At 46.0% G+C, this 17,756-nt stretch overlaps 1 protein-coding gene across 4 annotated transcripts in view; it reads left to right on the top strand.

Moving 5' to 3' along the window:
• Positions 1-14,127, top strand: part of ARIH2 (ariadne RBR E3 ubiquitin protein ligase 2) — a 47,420-nt gene extending 33,293 nt beyond the window's left edge. For 3 of the 4 annotated variants that reach the window (XM_027038686.2, XM_015077036.3, XM_015077037.3), the window contains 12 exons: positions 1,157-1,220; positions 2,769-2,919; positions 4,233-4,354; positions 5,808-5,917; positions 7,356-7,473; positions 8,473-8,523; positions 8,614-8,635; positions 10,493-10,644; positions 11,224-11,367; positions 12,002-12,070; positions 13,341-13,424; positions 13,644-14,127. In XM_027038686.2, the coding sequence (XP_026894487.1) occupies positions 1,157-1,220; positions 2,769-2,919; positions 4,233-4,354; positions 5,808-5,917; positions 7,356-7,473; positions 8,473-8,523; positions 8,614-8,635; positions 10,493-10,644; positions 11,224-11,367; positions 12,002-12,070; positions 13,341-13,424; positions 13,644-13,715 (1,159 nt within the window). In that variant the 3' untranslated portion in view covers positions 13,716-14,127. Of the gene's footprint in view, positions 1-1,156; positions 1,221-2,768; positions 2,920-4,232; positions 4,355-5,807; positions 5,918-7,355; positions 7,474-8,472; positions 8,524-8,613; positions 8,636-10,492; positions 10,645-11,223; positions 11,368-12,001; positions 12,071-13,285; positions 13,425-13,643 lie in introns of those variants that run through there. The other variant, XM_053219415.1, reaches the window with a different exon arrangement.
• Positions 14,128-17,756: the final 3,629 nt, after the last annotated feature.

The raw sequence follows: 17,756 nt of genomic DNA, 5'->3' as shown, positions 1-17,756 counted from the left end.
TTTTGCCTGTTATGTATGTATTGAGTTACCTTCTATTTATTTATATAGCCGGGTTTTTCACTTTATGGTGTGTTCTGATGAACTGATATCCTCTTTTTTTTTTTTTTTTTTTTAAGTTTACTTATTTATTTTGAGAGAGAGGGGTGGGGACAGGGACAGAGAGCTGAGAATCCCAAGCAGGCTCTGCACTGTCAGCTCAGAGCTCATTGTGGAGCTCAAGCTCATGAACCACCAGATCATGACCTGAGCCGAAGTCAGATGCTTAACCAACTGAGCCCCCCAGGCACCCTGAACTGACGTTCTTAAATGTAACATAATATTTCAGAGTTTTCCTTTATGCTTTTTTTTTTTAATTTTAATTAAGTTTTTATTTATTTAAGTAATCTCTACACCCAATGTGGGGCTCGAACTCATGGCCCCAAGATCAAGAGCCACATGCTTCTCCCTGATGAGCCCGCCAGGAACCCTGTATACTTTTTTCTGTGCCGTTTTTTTTTTTTTTATGTTTGTTTATTTTTTAGAAAGAGAAAGAAAGAGCAGGGGAGAGGCCAAGAGAAGGAGAGGGAGAATCCCAGGCAGGCTCCACTCTGTCAGTGCAGAGCCTGAATTGGGGCTCGATCCTACAAACTGTGTTAGGAAACCTAAGCTGGCTGCTAAACCAACTGAGACACCCATGTGCCCTTTTTTTATTTTATTTTTTGAAGATTTTATTTCTAAGTAATCTCTACGCACAGCGCAGGGCTCGAACCCACAACCAACAAGATCAAGAGTTGCATACTTTACTGACTGAGCCAGCCAGGCACTTCTGCATTTTCTATGTCTTAAGATATCATTCCCTGTTCTGAAGACACAGAGCTGTTTGCTTATATTTCATGAAAGGGATTGAAAACAGATATGGTATTTCATAAGTATTTTTCTTATAGTTTCGTATCTTTGAAGCAGGGTTATTATTCTCATACGAATTGAGAACTAAAAAGTTGAAAGAGGAAAAAGTATTTATACAAAGGAAAAGGAAGCTTGGTTCTGTCAGACAGTAATTAGAGACAAAGACACTTTAGTGCAACTGCAGCACTTGTTGGTGTCTTCTGATTTTGTTCACCGGTTAAAATGCTTATCTTCATTTCTGATTCCCTTTATTTCTGCTTGTATTTTGCAGATACAAGTCTAATTCTGCTCAGCTGCTTGTTGAGGCTCGAGTTCAGCCCAGTCCCTCGAAACATGTGAGTGTCTCCCACTTGAGCAAGGCTTCTCCTGACACACATGGCTCTTGCTGTGGCTTAAGGTGTTATTGAGAACCATCTTGCTTTGTTTCTGGTGCAGCATGCCAGAGATTTTTGTTCCAACATGGGCCTAAATCTTCCATTTCCATTATAGTTGGAAGAGTTTCCTCATGGATGGAGAATAAATCATTGCCAGTCCTGGGGCCCTCTCCAGCCTCACCTTGCTCTTTACACTTACACACAGCCTGCGTTCCATTCCTGCTGGGTTCTTTGGTGTTCCCAAGCTTACTGCACGCCTCTTTGACTCTTCTCATGCTATCCCCAGCTTGGAATGTTCAGACCCTGTCCCCATCTTTGTCTGTGGGAGTGGAACTCATTTGTTAAAGACCCAAATTGAGCTCTCTCTCACAAAGCCTGTCTCCCGCGATCTCTCCTCTCCAAAATCCTCTAGTTATGCCTTGAAGTCTTTGCGTGTGTGATGTACCGACTCACTCATCCTTTCAGCTCCCCTACCACACTGTGTGTGCTTTAAGGATAGGAACTATATCTTACAGTGTGCATGGCAGTTTCCTATGTATTTAGGAGTTAGCAAATATTTTCAAATAAATAAGGCCATGTTGGAAACACTCTTTAGGAGGAAGAATTGGGGCTCAAATTGCCACTTAACTTCGGTAGTTCTTGGGAGAACATTTCTAGGAGCATACTAGATAAACATGAGAATACGGTCTTTTTCTTCAAATTGTTTTTTGTATTCCCAGTGAGCTAACCAAGAACCTAATGTAAACCTGTAGTGGACTTTTACATCAATTTGTGGCTTGGGCCAGGGGTCCCCACATTGTCTTTGTCTGTCAGTTTGTGTAGCATGGCATGGATTCTGGAGTTCAAGCTTTGCGGTTATTTGCCCACATCCTAGAAGGTTTCTTTCCTAGTAGGAGCCTTCCTCATCCTCTAAATTAATTGTACTTGACATCTCTGCAGCATGTTAAGGATGAGTTGTGACTTAGTAAAAGCTGTAATATTTTGTGTTTTGGGCATTAATAATGGGGAAAGCACTGTCTTTGACAAGTAAACCTGCAGTGGGACTATTAGAAGCTTTACACGCTCAGCTCAGCCTCTAAGAGCCTCTGTAGTACTTGTTGAGGGATAGCTCTGTTCATCAAATGAGGCAGTTTATAAAAGAACCCAGTAGCCTCTAAAAGCAGAAGTTGAACTGAATGACCTCTAAGGACCTTGGCAATTTGGAAATCCTGAGCTTTTCAGCCTGACATCACAAACTACTGTAAGTTTTCCATTCAGCCTTCCTCTGCCTCTCTGAATCCGAGAGATTGTCCAGGGCGAACACTCAGGCACCATCTCCTTTAGGAAGTCTTCCTCATCTATGCTTTCTGTTCAGAACTCTTGGGACCCGTAGAGCCCACACATTTGTTGAGCTCTAACACTTGTTGCAGGGTCAGAATCTCTTCCCAAAGACCTAGCTGTGTGAGGCACCCCTGTGGCTCCCAGACTCTAGAGGCTCCTCTTTACTCATTCTGTTCCGCCTCTCCCCAGGTTCCCACAGCCCACCCTCCTCACCACTGCGCAGTGTGTATGCAGTTTGTGCGGAAGGAAAACCTACTTTCTCTGGCCTGTCAGCACCAGTTTTGCCGTAGCTGCTGGGAGCAGCACTGCTCAGTACTTGTCAAGGACGGTGTGGGTGTAGGTGAGTTTGCCACAGAATTTGTAAAAGGCTAGCATGAAGTATTTATCTTCAACTCTGCCCCTTTAGGTACTCAGGTCAGCTGCGTGTTTTCTTCTGAGCCTGATTGAGGTTTTTATTGTCAGAACCATTGGTTTCCATTTCCAAACACAGGTTGAACAGTCGCAAGGTTTTTCTCAGTCCTGAACAAAATGAGATGATTAAGGCTATTGTTTGGGCATATATGTAAACATTAGTGTGAGTGCAAGGCTACTTTTTGGGAGAACTGTCCTTAAGCTGCCTACCCTATCTTGATAGCCCAAGTGGCAACCATAACTCAGAAACACTCAGAGATTGCTGCTATTTAGGTAACATAATTCAGATTTGGTGATTGGTTCTAGGAGTATTTGTTAGAGTATGACTTGATATTGGATCTAACTTAGCATCACAGTAATGGTGTCTGCAGAATCTCATTGTGTTGGGTAGAAATCACTTGCACATAATATTAAACATCACAAAATGAAATTGTTAGCCAAGAACCATATCGGATTTTTTTTTAATGTTTATTTTTGAGAGAGCGTGCACTTGCACATGAGTGGAGGGGCAGGGGAGGAGTTGGGCAGAGAGAGGAAACAGAGGATCCAAAGTGGGTTCAAACTCCCAAACCATGAGGTCATGATCTGAAGTTAGACACTTAACCAACTGAGCCACCCAGGTGCCCCTAGGATTTTTTTTTTTTTTTTTTTTTAAGTTCTGTGCCCAGTCGGGGCTTTAACTCACGTCCTCGAGGTCAAGAGTGGCATGCTCTACCAACTGAGCCAGCCAGGTGCCCAAAGTACTGTATAGGATTTTTTAAATGATACTGCCTTTTTAGTGGTGCTATTTATTTGTTTTTTGGTTTTTTTTTTTAATTTTTTTTTTCAACGTTTGTTTATTTTTGGGACAGCGAGAGACAGAGCATGAACGGGGGAGGGGCAGAGAGAGAGGGAGACACAGAATCGGAAACAGGCTCCAGGCTCTGAGCCATCAGCCCAGAGCCTGACGCGGGGCTCGAACCCACGGACCGCGAGATCGTGACCTGGCTGAAGTCAGACGCTTAACTGACTGCGCCACCCAGGCGCCCCATATTTATTTGTGATTTATATGTAATTTGAGAGAAATCTTAGTTGCATCGTTGTAAATATATTAATTTTTCTCTCTTTTTTTTTTAATACATTCTGTGGCTTCAAGGGTTTCCTATATGGAATCTGAATTTGTTGGTTGAACTCAGTGGGGAAATATATTCTTGTTGTGTCTTCTGCGACGCAGTTGTCCATCGTGTTGCCTTTGTTCAACAGGAGTCTCTTGCATGGCTCAGGACTGCCCACTGCGAACACCAGAGGACTTCGTGTTTCCATTGCTGCCCAATGAAGAATTGAGAGACAAATACAGGCGCTACCTCTTTAGGGACTATGTGGAGGTATGCCCAGCCCCTGTTGTGCCTCTGTCTTCACCTACTTCCCATCCATTCTCATCACGGTTACTTTGTAGACTAAGCTGCCATTAGGTGCTGTATTTTTTTTTTTTTTAACGTTTATTTTTGAGAGAGAGACAGAATATGAGTGGGGGACGGAGCAGAGAGAGAGGGAGACACAGAATCCGTAGCAGGCTCCATCTCTGAGTTGTCAGCACAGAGCCTGACGCTGGGCTCAAAATCACAAACCATGAGAGATCATGACCTGAGCCGAAGTTGAACGCTTAACTGACTGAGCCATCCAGGCGTTCCTACATGCTGTAATTTGAAGAAAGAGCTGCACAGCTTTTTAAAAGTTTAGAAACCACTAGAGTGGTAGTGAAAGAACATACGCCCTGGAGTCAGACTGACAATAACGTGAATCCCACGTCTCTTACTTCCTCACTGTGTAGGCTTTGACCCATTATTTTACCTCTCTGAACCTTGATTTTCTCTGATAGAATGGTCAGGCGTGCTCACCTTCTACCCAGCTGCTTAACAAGCTGTTGTATGTCAGGGGATGAACATGAGTCATGGAGATCTCAGGAGTTGCTCTTGGATTTGGTTCCCTGTGTGATTTAGCACAGAGAAGGGGTATTGCTTCTTGTGCAGTTTAAAAACCTGTCCAGAATTCCAGTGTTTGGAGTCCATCCCCTCCATTGGGCTTCCAGTTGAGACTTGCTGCTTTCATGCAGCACAGTTTTCATCTTTGTCTTTTGTGCCTGAGCTTACTGGATTGACTCATCTCGGTCTTCTTATGCACGTGCTGTGGGATAAGCAGTGCCTTGTTCTTTGTGTTGTTTGCTGCCTTTGGTACATGCGTGAGGGTCATCGAGCCTTTCAGAGTTTTTGTTTTTAGGGAAAATTGGTGTGTGATGTAATAATTCAGTATTTGTATATGTTATAAAGTGATCACCACGGTAAGTCTAGTTAACCATCCATCACCATATAATTGACCCCCTTCACCCATTTTACCCATCCCATAACTCCCTTCTCCTTTTTGTTTTGTGTTTGTTCATTTTGTTTTTTAGATTCTGCCTATAAGTGAAATCATATGGTATTTGTCTTTCTTCGTCTTACTTCACTTAATATAATACCTTCAGATGCACAGCTGATTGGGCTGTGTTCCTTTCCAGACCTGGTCCCTGTGCACTTTCATCTCACAGACACAATTCTGTATTCCATTTTGTAATCTAGCCTTAAGTCATTCCAGTGATTTGCTATCTAGTTTTAGCTAAACGTTAGAGGTCTTCAGTATCTACCTAATGCTGTTCCTTGTGGCATCCTTTCTGAATTCCTATAGCCCTTTGATGGAAGTCATCAGCTGGAAGAACAGAAGGTGTTTGAGCTCTCAGGGAGGTCTGATTTGGAAGCAGTGACTAGGGGATGTCCTCATTGTTTCCCCTTGGTGTGTTCACAGAGTCATTACCAGCTCCAGCTGTGCCCTGGTGCAGACTGCCCCATGGTTATTCGGGTACAGGAGCCTAGAGCTCGCCGAGTACAGTGCAATCGGTGCAACGAGGTCTTCTGGTAAGAGTGAGTGTGAGTGCTGAGCATCCCTGGGCTCCTGCCTTGTCCTCCTCCAAAGCACCACTGCTGTTGCTGTGGGTGAGGGTGGGACTGGGAAAGACAGGGTCTTAGAGCCTAAACAGCAGCTCTGCTCCAAGTGGGCTCCACTTGGGCAGTGCTCCAAGTATGTACCCAGCATCTCACGTCCCATGGGATGTTTGACAGTGCTCAGAGACAAAAAAGTGGCACAGATTCTTGGAGACTATGCTGTGGTTTATGCTGCTAAGACTCATGGCACAGAGATTGTGTCTATGTGGGGGTGTATTTGCCTACACAGATAATCCCATATCCCAAATCCCTGTATTTGAAAGCAACAGTCTTCAGCATCTGAATCTTTCTCCATGTTGGCCTGCGTAGGTTAATTTTAAAACACTGTAATTCATAAAAGTAGTTTACATCTACTTGGAGTTTATTCCATTCGATAGATATGGGAATAGCTAACGTGTACTGAAGGCTTACCATGGGAAAGACACTATTCTCATCACGTCAACTTCATTGTCACAGCTCTGTACAATTGATATCGTTACCCTTATGTTCTTGGGGAAGAAATGGAGGTGTGCAAGGTGATGGCAGAGCCATAATTTAGGTCTATATCTATGTCTGTCCCTAATCATGCCTCCCTAGAAGATTCATGGTAGCGCTTCAGAGAAACTACATGGAAAGTGTGTGTGTGCGGGTGTGTGTGCGTGTGTTCTTGCCTTTCAAGACATTGTTGAGGGAGTCTGGCTTACCAAAGGTTAAGAACCAGTAGCGTAGTTGCTCTCCATCATTTGTGTCACTTGTTATGAACTTGTTCCCCTGGGGCATTTGTTAGACTGTTTGCCTGAGAGCCTTCACTACCCAACATAGTATTGGCTTGGATAAAAGGAAATTAAAAACACGGAACTGTAGCCCAGTGAGTGTTGGAGTGTTTTTCTCTTCTGATTTTAAGTTTCAGGCATCGTCAGATGTGTCCTGCAGGCAGCACCCATTCTGACAGATGTGCATACTGTGTGCATCTGGCTGGGAGCTAAGTCAGAGCTCTCGGAAAGTGGATCTCGGTTTTGCCTGGGATCTGAGCTAAGTTATCTGTCTCAGAGCACCTTACCGTGCACTTTGAGTAAACTCTGAATTTGACATCCTTTCAAAGAGGGTTGACACCACACAAGATAATTTAAGACAGAAACGTTTTATTTGGGTGTATTGAGAGTATATCTTAGAAGTGCTTAGATTGAAGAGAAATTCATACAATATTTTAAGTATAATTCTGGGTAAGTAAAGATCCCAAAGGCCTTGAGAGGTAACTTTACTTCTTTGAAAAGCTCTAATTCAGTATCTTTTGGCTTTGACAGAAGGAAAATTGAAAACATAGGACCCTGGCCTAACAATTATTTGAATGTCTTTCTTTTCTGGTTTTAAGTTTCAAGTGTCGTCAGATGTATCACGCCCCCACAGACTGCGCCACAATCCGGAAATGGCTCACGAAGTGTGCAGATGACTCCGAAACAGCCAACTACATTAGTGCTCACACTAAAGACGTAAGGACTGTATCTTACCTGTCATGGATCTGCCCTCCTTAATGCTGCCTAGGTCCTCGCCTGGGAGGCTGGCTGGCTTTTTGAGTGCGGAACACCCAGGGCCCCAGGGCCCTTGCTGAAGTCTGCAGACCCTTTCCCAGACTTGGCAGAGTTGGCAGCGAATTATCATAGTATGCGTTGGATGCATTTATTTTAATAAAATGCTGACCTACCTGGAAAAGTTTGACCAGTAGAAGAACTAATTAGAAGAAAACCAGATTTTGTTTTAATGCCTCCCAGGCTTTAATAGCCCTGGGCAGGAGGTGGTTGATAGCAACACATAATAAAGAGCGAGGCTTTCATGCAAGCCTGGGCATGCCCAGTTCTCATTCTGAAACTTCCCATGGGAAAACATGGCCCTCAGCCCCTTGAACCCTGGGTGACTTGGCACCTACCCTATGCCAGTCATGTGCTGAGTTGCTGCACTCACAACACAGCTGTGACTGTGACATTAAACATAGTCTACTTCGTGGCAATGGGAGAGCAGAGCATCAGACTGGTCTCTGCATTGCTGCCTACGTTGTGGCACCTCTCAAATGAGAGCAGGTGAGCTTTAGAGGTTGTTTCCTTGCTCTCTCGTTGAGGCAGAAGTCCAGGCAAGCTGACCAGGACGTGGTCTGGTGTGGCAGCTCTTGTGCTGCTTGGCATTCTTTCCAAGCAGGAAGACATTGTGCTGACTCAGCTTGTGCTTAATCTGAGCAGCCTCGTGGCAGAGACAGATGGTGGAAGACTTAGTGGGGCTCAGCCAGTGCTTGGAGTGTTTCAGAGCCAAACGTGCTGACCTTATTTCCTTGAATTGCTGTTCCAGCCTCAGCGACCCGCCACATTTAAGTGAGATGCTCCTCCCCAGAAGGGCTCGCACGATGAGCTGCTGGGCACGGGTGCCAAGAGCTTTGTGTAATTTGTCTTAGAACCAGCCTGGTGGTGTGTGAGCCTAATGGCGCCCTTCTGTCTCCTCAGTGTCCAAAGTGTAACATCTGCATTGAGAAGAACGGAGGCTGCAATCACATGGTGAGCAGAAGCCTGTACCCTTTGCATATGTGCCATGGAGCCTTTGGTCAGCGTGCCCTTAACATGTTCTCTTCTGTTTCCCTCTGACAGCAATGCTCCAAGTGTAAACACGGTGAGTCCTAGGTGTGGTGCACAAGGCCCAGCAGCACAGTCTTGTGCATGGGTCTCCAGTGCTTGTTTAGTGAGTGCTTTTGTAGTAAAGTGACAAAACAAAGGGCAGCCTTGGTCACTTATAATCGCCAGCGTAAAGCAGCTCTTGATTTTTGACTTATTACTTTCTGGTGCCTCTTATAATCCTGCTGCCATCTCGCTCACACATATAGTCAGAAGTGAAGGTTGGGATGACTCTTTGACAACCTCATGATCCTCAGTCACCCAAGAAGATTTCAGTGTGTTCTTTTTATTTTTGCCAAGGCAGGTAAGTTCGGGGCTTATCTGTGCTACTTTACAGATATCTTTTAGAGCAGCTGTTTTATTGGAAGGAGTAACATAATAGTCTTCCTTCAAGGTTTTATAAAGTTTCCACAGGGTCTTTTGATTTGGCCTTTCAGATCTTCTTCATCCATCAGGAGTAGCTTGCATAGAAGGACCTGTTGGTTTTGCTTTCCTTCCTGCAAGATCAAATAAAGAAATAAAATCCAAGTAGAAAGTATGTCCAGACAAGTCTACACAGCAGCTTTGATGCTGACCAGGGGGCCCTGAGGGTTTCTCTTTGTAAGGGTCTCATCTCATGCTATTTTTCCCAGGAGCCCACTGTAATCAGAGTGAACATGGCAAGGCATTAGAAGGAAATAGCGATTGAAGTGTAGAATGAAGATAGACCACTGGTAGTGGCATATTTCCTCAGTGGTATCCCACCCTATGCATTTGAGTGAGAGGGACGTGTATCATCTACTTAGAACAGTGCATAAGACATGCATACGGTTTAAAGAGAAATGACAAAGTGAACACCCCATCACATTCCTCACACTCAAGAAGTTCCCTGTGTGTCCCTTCCCATAGTCTCCCCATCCCTTACCACCCAGAGTTACTACCTCCTTTGCTTTGCTATATAGTTCTACCACCTATACGGGCAACCCTAATATTTACGACCATAGCAAGCACAACCTACCTGATTAAGGAGATCACAGTTTTGCTGCTATTTGGCGAGGGCTTCCAGGAGAAGGGAAGCGAACAACCTCTAGGTCTCTGGGTTTGGCTTTAGCTCCTCCACGTTTTTATAAGAGGTCTTTTTGGTAAGTCAGTGAGCCAACTTGAATCCTGGTAAAACAGAGTTTACCCACTGTCGGTGTCTTTGGCAGAGATAGGTTATAGATCAGGTTTTGGCCATGTGACAGACTGGTTGGCTCCTCTCCATGAGATGGTAATTGTTGGATGTATAGTAGATCTTTATTTTTCCCTCTTTGCTTCCTTAGTGTAGAAGCAGACTTATAATTCTAAATATGAACTATTGGGTAGCTGTTGGTTTTATAGAAATGTTCTTTTTTAAATAATGACAGAATAGGGGAAAGCCTTTATTCCCAGCTTCACGTACAAAATGTTCTTAGGACGGGTGTTACGAGGGTGGAGGTAGTCAGGAGGGAAATATGTGTTCTGGACGAACAGATGGGCCTCATTGGACAAGTTTCTGCTTCTCAGTGGCATTGACACAGCCTACTAGTGGTCTTGTACAGTCAGCATCTACCTGTGTTGGGTTAAAAAGGCACCAAGCTTATGTGCTCATGGAACTGAGAGGTTCCTCTGGCTACTGTTCATATCAACAAGAAAAGGCCACAGGGACAGTGGGATGTGACAGAGAGGAGATGTGCACATTCCATCTGGAAAACGGTACCCTTGGGAAGTTCTGGTCAGGTGACAACCCCACCCACTTCCCTCACAGGATCTGTCTGTCCTACTGCTTTGCCTGTGCCTTTGGAGGAATGTGATCTTATCTTGTGGGTGTAAATGCCTCTTTCTCCATCCTTCACAGACTTCTGCTGGATGTGTCTAGGAGATTGGAAGACCCATGGCAGCGAGTACTATGAGTGCAGTCGGTACAAGGAGAACCCCGACATTGTCAACCAGAGCCAGCAAGCCCAGGCCAGGGAGGCCCTCAAGAAGTACTTGTTTTACTTTGAGAGGGTAGGCATCTTCTGCAGCTGCTCTTCAGGGTTGGGCTTCTTCCAGTTGGCCTTCTGAGGTAGAATTCCCAGTGACTGGTGTACTGGTATGTGCACACAGAAGTCAGGGAATGGAGCTCCTTCAGTGGACCTGAGTGATACCTCCATAAATGTAGCTTTCAGGTTCCAGAGAGCAGCCAAGACCAACAAGCTCTTTGAATGATGGCTGAAGGACAATGAGGGGACCATCAGTCTTTTCCATCCGCTATCATCTTAATCAGATTTAGAGGGCAGTTCTTCCCAGGAAGACTCTTCAGAAGCCCACAAGCATGGCACATTTGGTTTCTAAGCACAGTAGACCAATGGGTACCTAGCCTTGTTTAGTCTTCAGGGTTGGAGCCCTATTGCCCTAGAGGGTAGGGTGATCTGGCAGGCAGACAGGGTTAGTGTGGACTGAAGAAGTCCTCCTCCTGCACTCTCAAGGACACACAGTCCCCATAAGTTAGATGAAGCTGTGGCCATCCTGTGCCAACCAAGGTGTCAGCCATTCTGAACTTCTGTGTGGACTTCTGCTCTTTTCTCCTTTCTCTGTACCCTGTAGTGGGAAAACCACAACAAGAGCTTGCAGCTGGAGGCACAGACGTACCAGCGGATTCATGAAAAGATTCAGGAGAGGGTCATGAATAATCTGGGGACATGGATCGACTGGCAGTACCTACAGAATGCTGCCAAGCTCTTGGCTAAGGTGTGTACTGCCTCACTCTTCTGATCCCTGGTCCAGCGCCTGTCCCTGTTAGGCCCAAACCTCTAAGGATGGGAAACATTGTGTGGGGCAAGGGAACGCAGCGCTGTGTACAGCTCTGCACGCTTCTGCTTATGGGCCCATGTTTCCTTGGGCTGTGTCTCCTGAGGACCCAGCCTGCTGCAGGCAGTGGGGGGCACTTCCAAGAAGAGGATTCCACTGCCTCTACCCCAGGGAAGGAACTGCAAGCCCTTTTCTAGTTCTCCTTAGGGAGAACTCAAACTCTTTTCTTCTTTTGTCTCATCCACACATCACTCAGAGGGAGCTAAGAGATTGTGTGTGTGGACTCTGATGTCCGACTCGAGGGAAGAGCCTTTGAGGCAGCTGCTGGTAATAAATCAGAGTTTAAAAAAGGAACTGTGGGTTCTTCTGTGACCATTTTTGTTTCAGCTTTTCCCATGTTATATCCCAATTAATCTGTGATTGAGCTCGGCCTCATTTCTTTTGGGCCCACACCTACAGGGCCAGGGCCAGGGCCAGGCTAACTCACATGGTAGGGTAAGAATTGTGAGAGCTGCCTGAGATGCATGTGGGTTAGGTTCACAGGCACAGGTGCCTTCTCTCTCTCCTATTGCAGTGCCGATACACCCTGCAGTACACTTACCCATACGCGTACTACATGGAGTCTGGACCCAGGAAGAAATTGGTAAGGCCAGGCAGTCCTCTGCTCTGCCCTCTTAGCTTCACAGGTGCCCTTGTCTACTAGCACTTTCCAGGAGAGTGGGGACCAGACTCTAGCTATTGGGAGGGCAGAACAAAACTGTCAGTTTTTTTAAATATATATATTTTTTATTTCATTTTATTTTATTTTATTTTATTTTATTTCATTTTATTTCATTTTATTTATTTATATCCAAGTTAGTTAGCATATAGTGCAATAATGATTTCAGGAGTAGATTCCAGTGATTCATCCCCTAAAAGCTGTCAGTTTTTGAAGTTCACTTCTCCTCTAGGCATCTTTAAATAGACTGCATGCCCTGGCATTCTGTGTAATAGTAAGGTAGATATGTCAAAGCCCCTGGACAGCTATATTTATAGGGCAATTGGCTAAAAAGTTCTGTGGTCACTTGGAAGGCCAGCGCCCATGCCTGGGAGATCTCCAGCATGCATGTCTCTGAATTATAGTGGACTCTTTTACATCTTTAATTCTGTATCTTAGATATGGGTTATTTCCCCCAATTATAAAGTAATTCACATTTATTTAAATGTTGGAAAACATAGAAAAACATTTGCATCATCCATAATCCCACCAGAAGGAAATGGCCACTGTTAGCATTTTTCAGCCTTTTAGAATTATTTTTATCTATTTAATGTTAATTATATGTGTCGCATTCAATTGTTATAACTGCTTATTGTTGCAGTTGTCATTATTTACCAGGCTGGTGAATACCGGTTTTAATAATAGGATAAATGATTTGTTATATGGTCATACCATCATTTGGGCATTTATTGTTTCTGACTTTCATTATTACAAATAAGACATTGAGGAACATTTTGTGTATAATTGTACAATGGGTATACAATTACTAAGTCAGATGGTTTGAGTATTTTTAAGACTTGAAGAGCTGAAAAACTGAAAGATTCTGTGAACGCCATGTCTGTGAAGATCCATTGTGATTTGTTTCTGCAACATTTGTTTCCCTGTATGTTGGGAGCATTCTTTTCAATGGCTTAAATTTTCCCCCTGTCTTTTGGGGTAGAGGGTGAGTGTAGCCTTGCCACTTGGCTGTGCTCCTCGGGTAGCCTTTTGATTGGGTTCTGGCTCTGGCTCCAGGAACTAACTCTGCTCGCTGAGGACAGTATCAGGGTTGTCAGTAGCTCTTGCGAGCCTGAGGTGCTGCGTCTGCCCCTCCATCTGCAGGCCCCGCCCCGGCTGCAGCCCCTCTCCTTTTGACCCTCCTGCTCTGCCCATACAGTTTGAATACCAGCAGGCTCAGCTGGAGGCTGAGATCGAAAACCTGTCATGGAAAGTGGAGCGTGCAGACAGCTATGACAGAGGGGTAAGTGCTGCCCTCTTGTTGGCCCTTCTGTTGCAGGCCAGGGAGGACTGCCGTGTTAAAAGTGACAGGGTTGTTAGCATGCGGCCCAGAAGCTGCTGCTGAGAAGGGTGGGGAGGGCAGAACCTTTGACTCCTCATAGCCCCTGACATGGTGGACATGGCTTTGGCTGCTCCCTGCGTGGGACGGCCGTGTGAGCACCATCTTGCTTTCCTGCTGCAGGACTTAGAGAACCAGATGCACATAGCAGAGCAGCGGAGGAGAACCCTGCTGAAGGATTTCCATGACACCTAGGTGGGACATGGGCGTGCTGGAGTGAGGAAGATGTGGCTGCGAGGCCTCCTGGCTGCCGTACTGCATGCTGCAGGCTCTGCCTTTCACGACCCCAGGCAACAGCCAGGGCCCCACTCCTGAGAGACACTGGCCACACACCTCTTAGTCCACTTCTGTTTTCTTCTCATCTTTTTGCTTTTTGTTTTTACCAGGGTAGAGGCCACGTTGAATTGGCCTCTTTTCAGGACTTTTAATTCCCCCTGGATGGTTGTTGGGAGGGAGGGAAAGTTTTTTTCTGAATGACTATTAATAGTATTAGATCATTACAACTTATGTAATTTTCAAAAGTTGTATAATTATACAAAAAAAAAAAAGCAAACCATAGAATTACACAGAACCCTTTTTAAAAATAAATTGGCAATGGAGTGTTTTACCCTCTAGCTATTTTACTTAGAATATAACATTTGCTGCCTGCCCCCACTGCCTCAGAATGTCTACTGTAAGAGGGCCCCAGGGGTCTCTGTTTTTGGATTCTCATGTGTCTGGCCACAGCTGGTGTCCCAAGGGAAGAACATGGGTGGCAGATGGTGGGGAATGGAGTTGGCCTGTGTAATGGGCACGGAGCGCAGAGAATCACGTCATGCCTTCTGCCTGGTCCTTAGAGGCCTTTTAGTGGTTGGATGCACCTGCCTCACCTTGCAGTGAGGAGATAATACAGAAAAGGGCCTTGTCACAGGGTGTCATTGTCTGATGGCACTATGTGTCTGTGAGCTCATCTTTCTTCCAGGTTTACCTGGGTCTGGCTACTGAGACCAGCGCACAGCAAAGCATAGGTGAGCTTGTGGCCCTCCAGACCAGGGGATGTGAGTTCAGCACAGTTGTTTCATTTTGTCTCCTAAAGATAGAGATCTACTTTTAAAGGGAATTATTCCCCCAAACAAATTTGTTTTACCTTGGTCCCTTCTTTTGTGCCAGTGTTCTGGTGGTGTAACTAACCAGGTTCACAGATGGCCATTCATAACCTGACACTGTCCTGCTACACTGTTCTCTGGTGAACTTCAGGGTCAGAGTTCAGCATGGCCCTCCCAAGGGCACTGGTATTCCTGCCTCAGGGGCCTTGTTTGCACACGTGGTTTTTATGTTATCTGGAGTGTGTTCTGTGGCTGCTCTGGAGGGTTGGGTGCTCTCCCACTTGCCTGGGTTTAGCTGTTGGAGGACACCATCTCTGGGGTCTGGGAGTCTTGAGGCCAGGAGAGTCCTTGGTTTGTAGTCTCAGCTATGATGCTAGAAGGGCTGGTCAGGGGAGAAGGCCAGCTTTTGCACAGTAGAGTACAAAGGAACAGGTGGTTTGTGTGGTGTCCTGCCTGTCCTGAGCCTGGTCCTATGGGCCTTTTAAAAGTTACTTTTGTGATTCCTGGGGTTTCTGTGACTTTGTTCACTGCCTCCCCTCAGGCTGTCCATACTCGACAGGGCCTCCTTAACCTCCTAGAAGAGTTGCTTGGGAGATCTGTGAATATTATTTTGGAAGTTCTTTGATATTCAAACATTTTCACCTTGGTCAGCAATTTCCCAGGTATCATGTTAGCTGTAAACTGAATCACTCTTGAAGATAGAAGACAGCTGTGACTCTTGGGATCATGGGGTACACAGCTGGCTACAGGCTCCCTCTCTTCCTGTCAGGTCCTGTCTCTTTCTGTCACCTACAAGGGAGGAACTGTGGGGTGGAGTGGGAAAACAGGCTAGGAGGGCAGCAAATGAGCCCAGAATTGGAACAGTGGGGAGCTCACTGAAGGAGGAACATGCCTGCTTGCAGGACCTCGGGGTGGGTGTCAATGCTGCATTGACATGTGGAAGATCCTGGCGTCTGGAGCCTTTACCTCTCTTACCAAGTCCTTTCCGTGTCACCACCGTGGCACAGGACCTGTGTTGCAGCTCTGCGCCTTAAGTCACACCGTGGGCATCCCTGGGCATTGTTTGGACTGCACGGCTGCCACGTAGTGCACTTGTACCCAGCTGTGGCCCCCAACCACTAGAGCTGTAGGAGGTTCTGTGCCCAGACAGTAGCCTGCAGCCCTTGACCTGTGGAGAGCTTCCTTTTGTGTCCCCAGTAGCTGTCCTTTGCTAACATCATCAGGAAGATGAGAAAGATCAGGCAGAATTTTTCTGCCCTACAAAGGATGGAAGATAAAGGCACAGTGTTTTCATGAATTTACCATATATCTTTGTTTTCTTCAAAGAAAAAATTGAGGCAATGTCATCTGCTCAATGTTGAGTGGTTTATTCAAAATAAACTGAAAGTTTCTGATTATAAAACTGTGTAGGGTCTTTCTTCCAAGGATGTAAGTAACCTGAGCCGGTACCCCAGGGGATTCTGGCCAGTGAGCACCAAATGGGGGTCTTCCTGCTAATCAGCTCCGTCCTCTAAAGAGCTGGGAAGAACCCACTGGCCTCTGTTCTGCCTTCTCTGGCTTGCTGGCGAGAGGGTATCCAGAGGGAAGTGGAATATCCTGGCAGTTTTTGCTCTCCTCCCCCTCCCTGGGTTGCAAGTCATACCATTCCCCCCACCACACACAGATCCTGGGATTGTAGCAGACTACCAGTGGGAATGCCCCACAGCTGCTGCTGAGGCCCTGAGCCCCTCATCCAGAAGACCCCCTGGGTCCCTGCAAAGCAGATGTGGAAGCCTAGGGTTATACAGTATGGCAGGGGTGTTGTGGCTTCACAGGGGCTCTGGTGTTACAAAGAGAGGACCCTTGACAGAAACCTGAGTGCACAGAGTTTAATCCCAAGGATTGAGGACAGGAAATGGAGTTTGGGTTCTGATCGAGTGGGTCCACGCTTGTGGTGGGAAGAGTGGCAGCAACTTCAGTGATAGCTCAGGGGTGAAGGCTCCAAAGCTGTGGGCAGCATGCAGAGGGCAGGCAAGGCCAGAGAGGCCCTAGACCCTGCCAATCTGAACGCCACAGCTGCTCATCCCTGGGCCTCGGATGCGCCACGCCCCATGCACGGCACTGGGCATACAGTGGTGTGCAAAAGATCCATGGGTTTTACCCGCTCAGAGCCTCCAGAACATGCGGGACGCGGATGGAATTGATCACTATACCATTAGAGATCTTAAAAGAACAAGAGATAACACATTCTGGCTAGAGGAGGGATTTTCCACGTAAGTCTCCAGGGTTCATGCAACAATCAGCATTGTCTCTGCCCTGTTTTGGGTACTGAGGACACAGCTATTGGCTTTGGCTTGTTAGGCCAGTTTCTGTCCCTACAAGATAATCACACTTAAGGATTACTGAGCACATAGCCCATTTAGTCCTCTGAGACACCTAGGCGCCCCAGGACATCCACCCTCTTAAGGTGAGCCAGCCTGAGCAGTGAGAAACCTTATGGTCCTTTTAAAAATAATAAATTTAAAAATGGGGCACCCGGCTGGCTCAGTCGGTAGAGGATGCGACGCTTATCTCAGGATCATGAGTTCAGGCCTCACGTTGGGTTTGCAACCTACTTAAAAAAAGAAAGAGGGGCACCTGGGTTGTTCAGTCTGTTAAGCGTCCAACTTCGGCTCAGGTCGTGATCTCACAGCTCTTGGGTTTGAGCCCCACACCATGCTTAGTGCTGGCAGCTCAGAGCCTGGAGCCTGCTTTGGATTCTGTTTCCATCTCTCTCTGCCCCTCCCCCACTCACTCTCTCAGAAAATAACATTAAAAAGAAAGGAGGAAGGAAGGGAGGGAGGGAGACCTTATGGCCCTTAGGTGCCAAAAGGAACATGGGTTTTAAAAGGCCAAGAAGTTAGCTTATATCATGGTTGTGAAATTCCCACAACCAACAGCAGGTGGAGCAGAAATGAGCAATGAGCATCCTCTCCTATCCCCCTTCCCCTTCCACTGAGCTCCAACAGGCTTGCTTGCCTTCTGTTGTCTGGTGATGAGTTAAAGAAGGAGCTGTGCATGGCAGTGGGCATAACTCACTTGGATACAGGAAACAGGAGATAGGAATATAGGAGAATGGTTCAGAAAAAATGAGCAGTATGAAGATTTTGAGGTGATCTAATTATAGATATTA

This window comes from Acinonyx jubatus, chromosome A2, assembly GCF_027475565.1.
Source record: "Acinonyx jubatus isolate Ajub_Pintada_27869175 chromosome A2, VMU_Ajub_asm_v1.0, whole genome shotgun sequence".
NCBI lineage: Eukaryota > Metazoa > Chordata > Mammalia > Carnivora > Felidae > Acinonyx > Acinonyx jubatus.
This window is presented reverse-complemented; position numbering and strand designations above follow the sequence as displayed.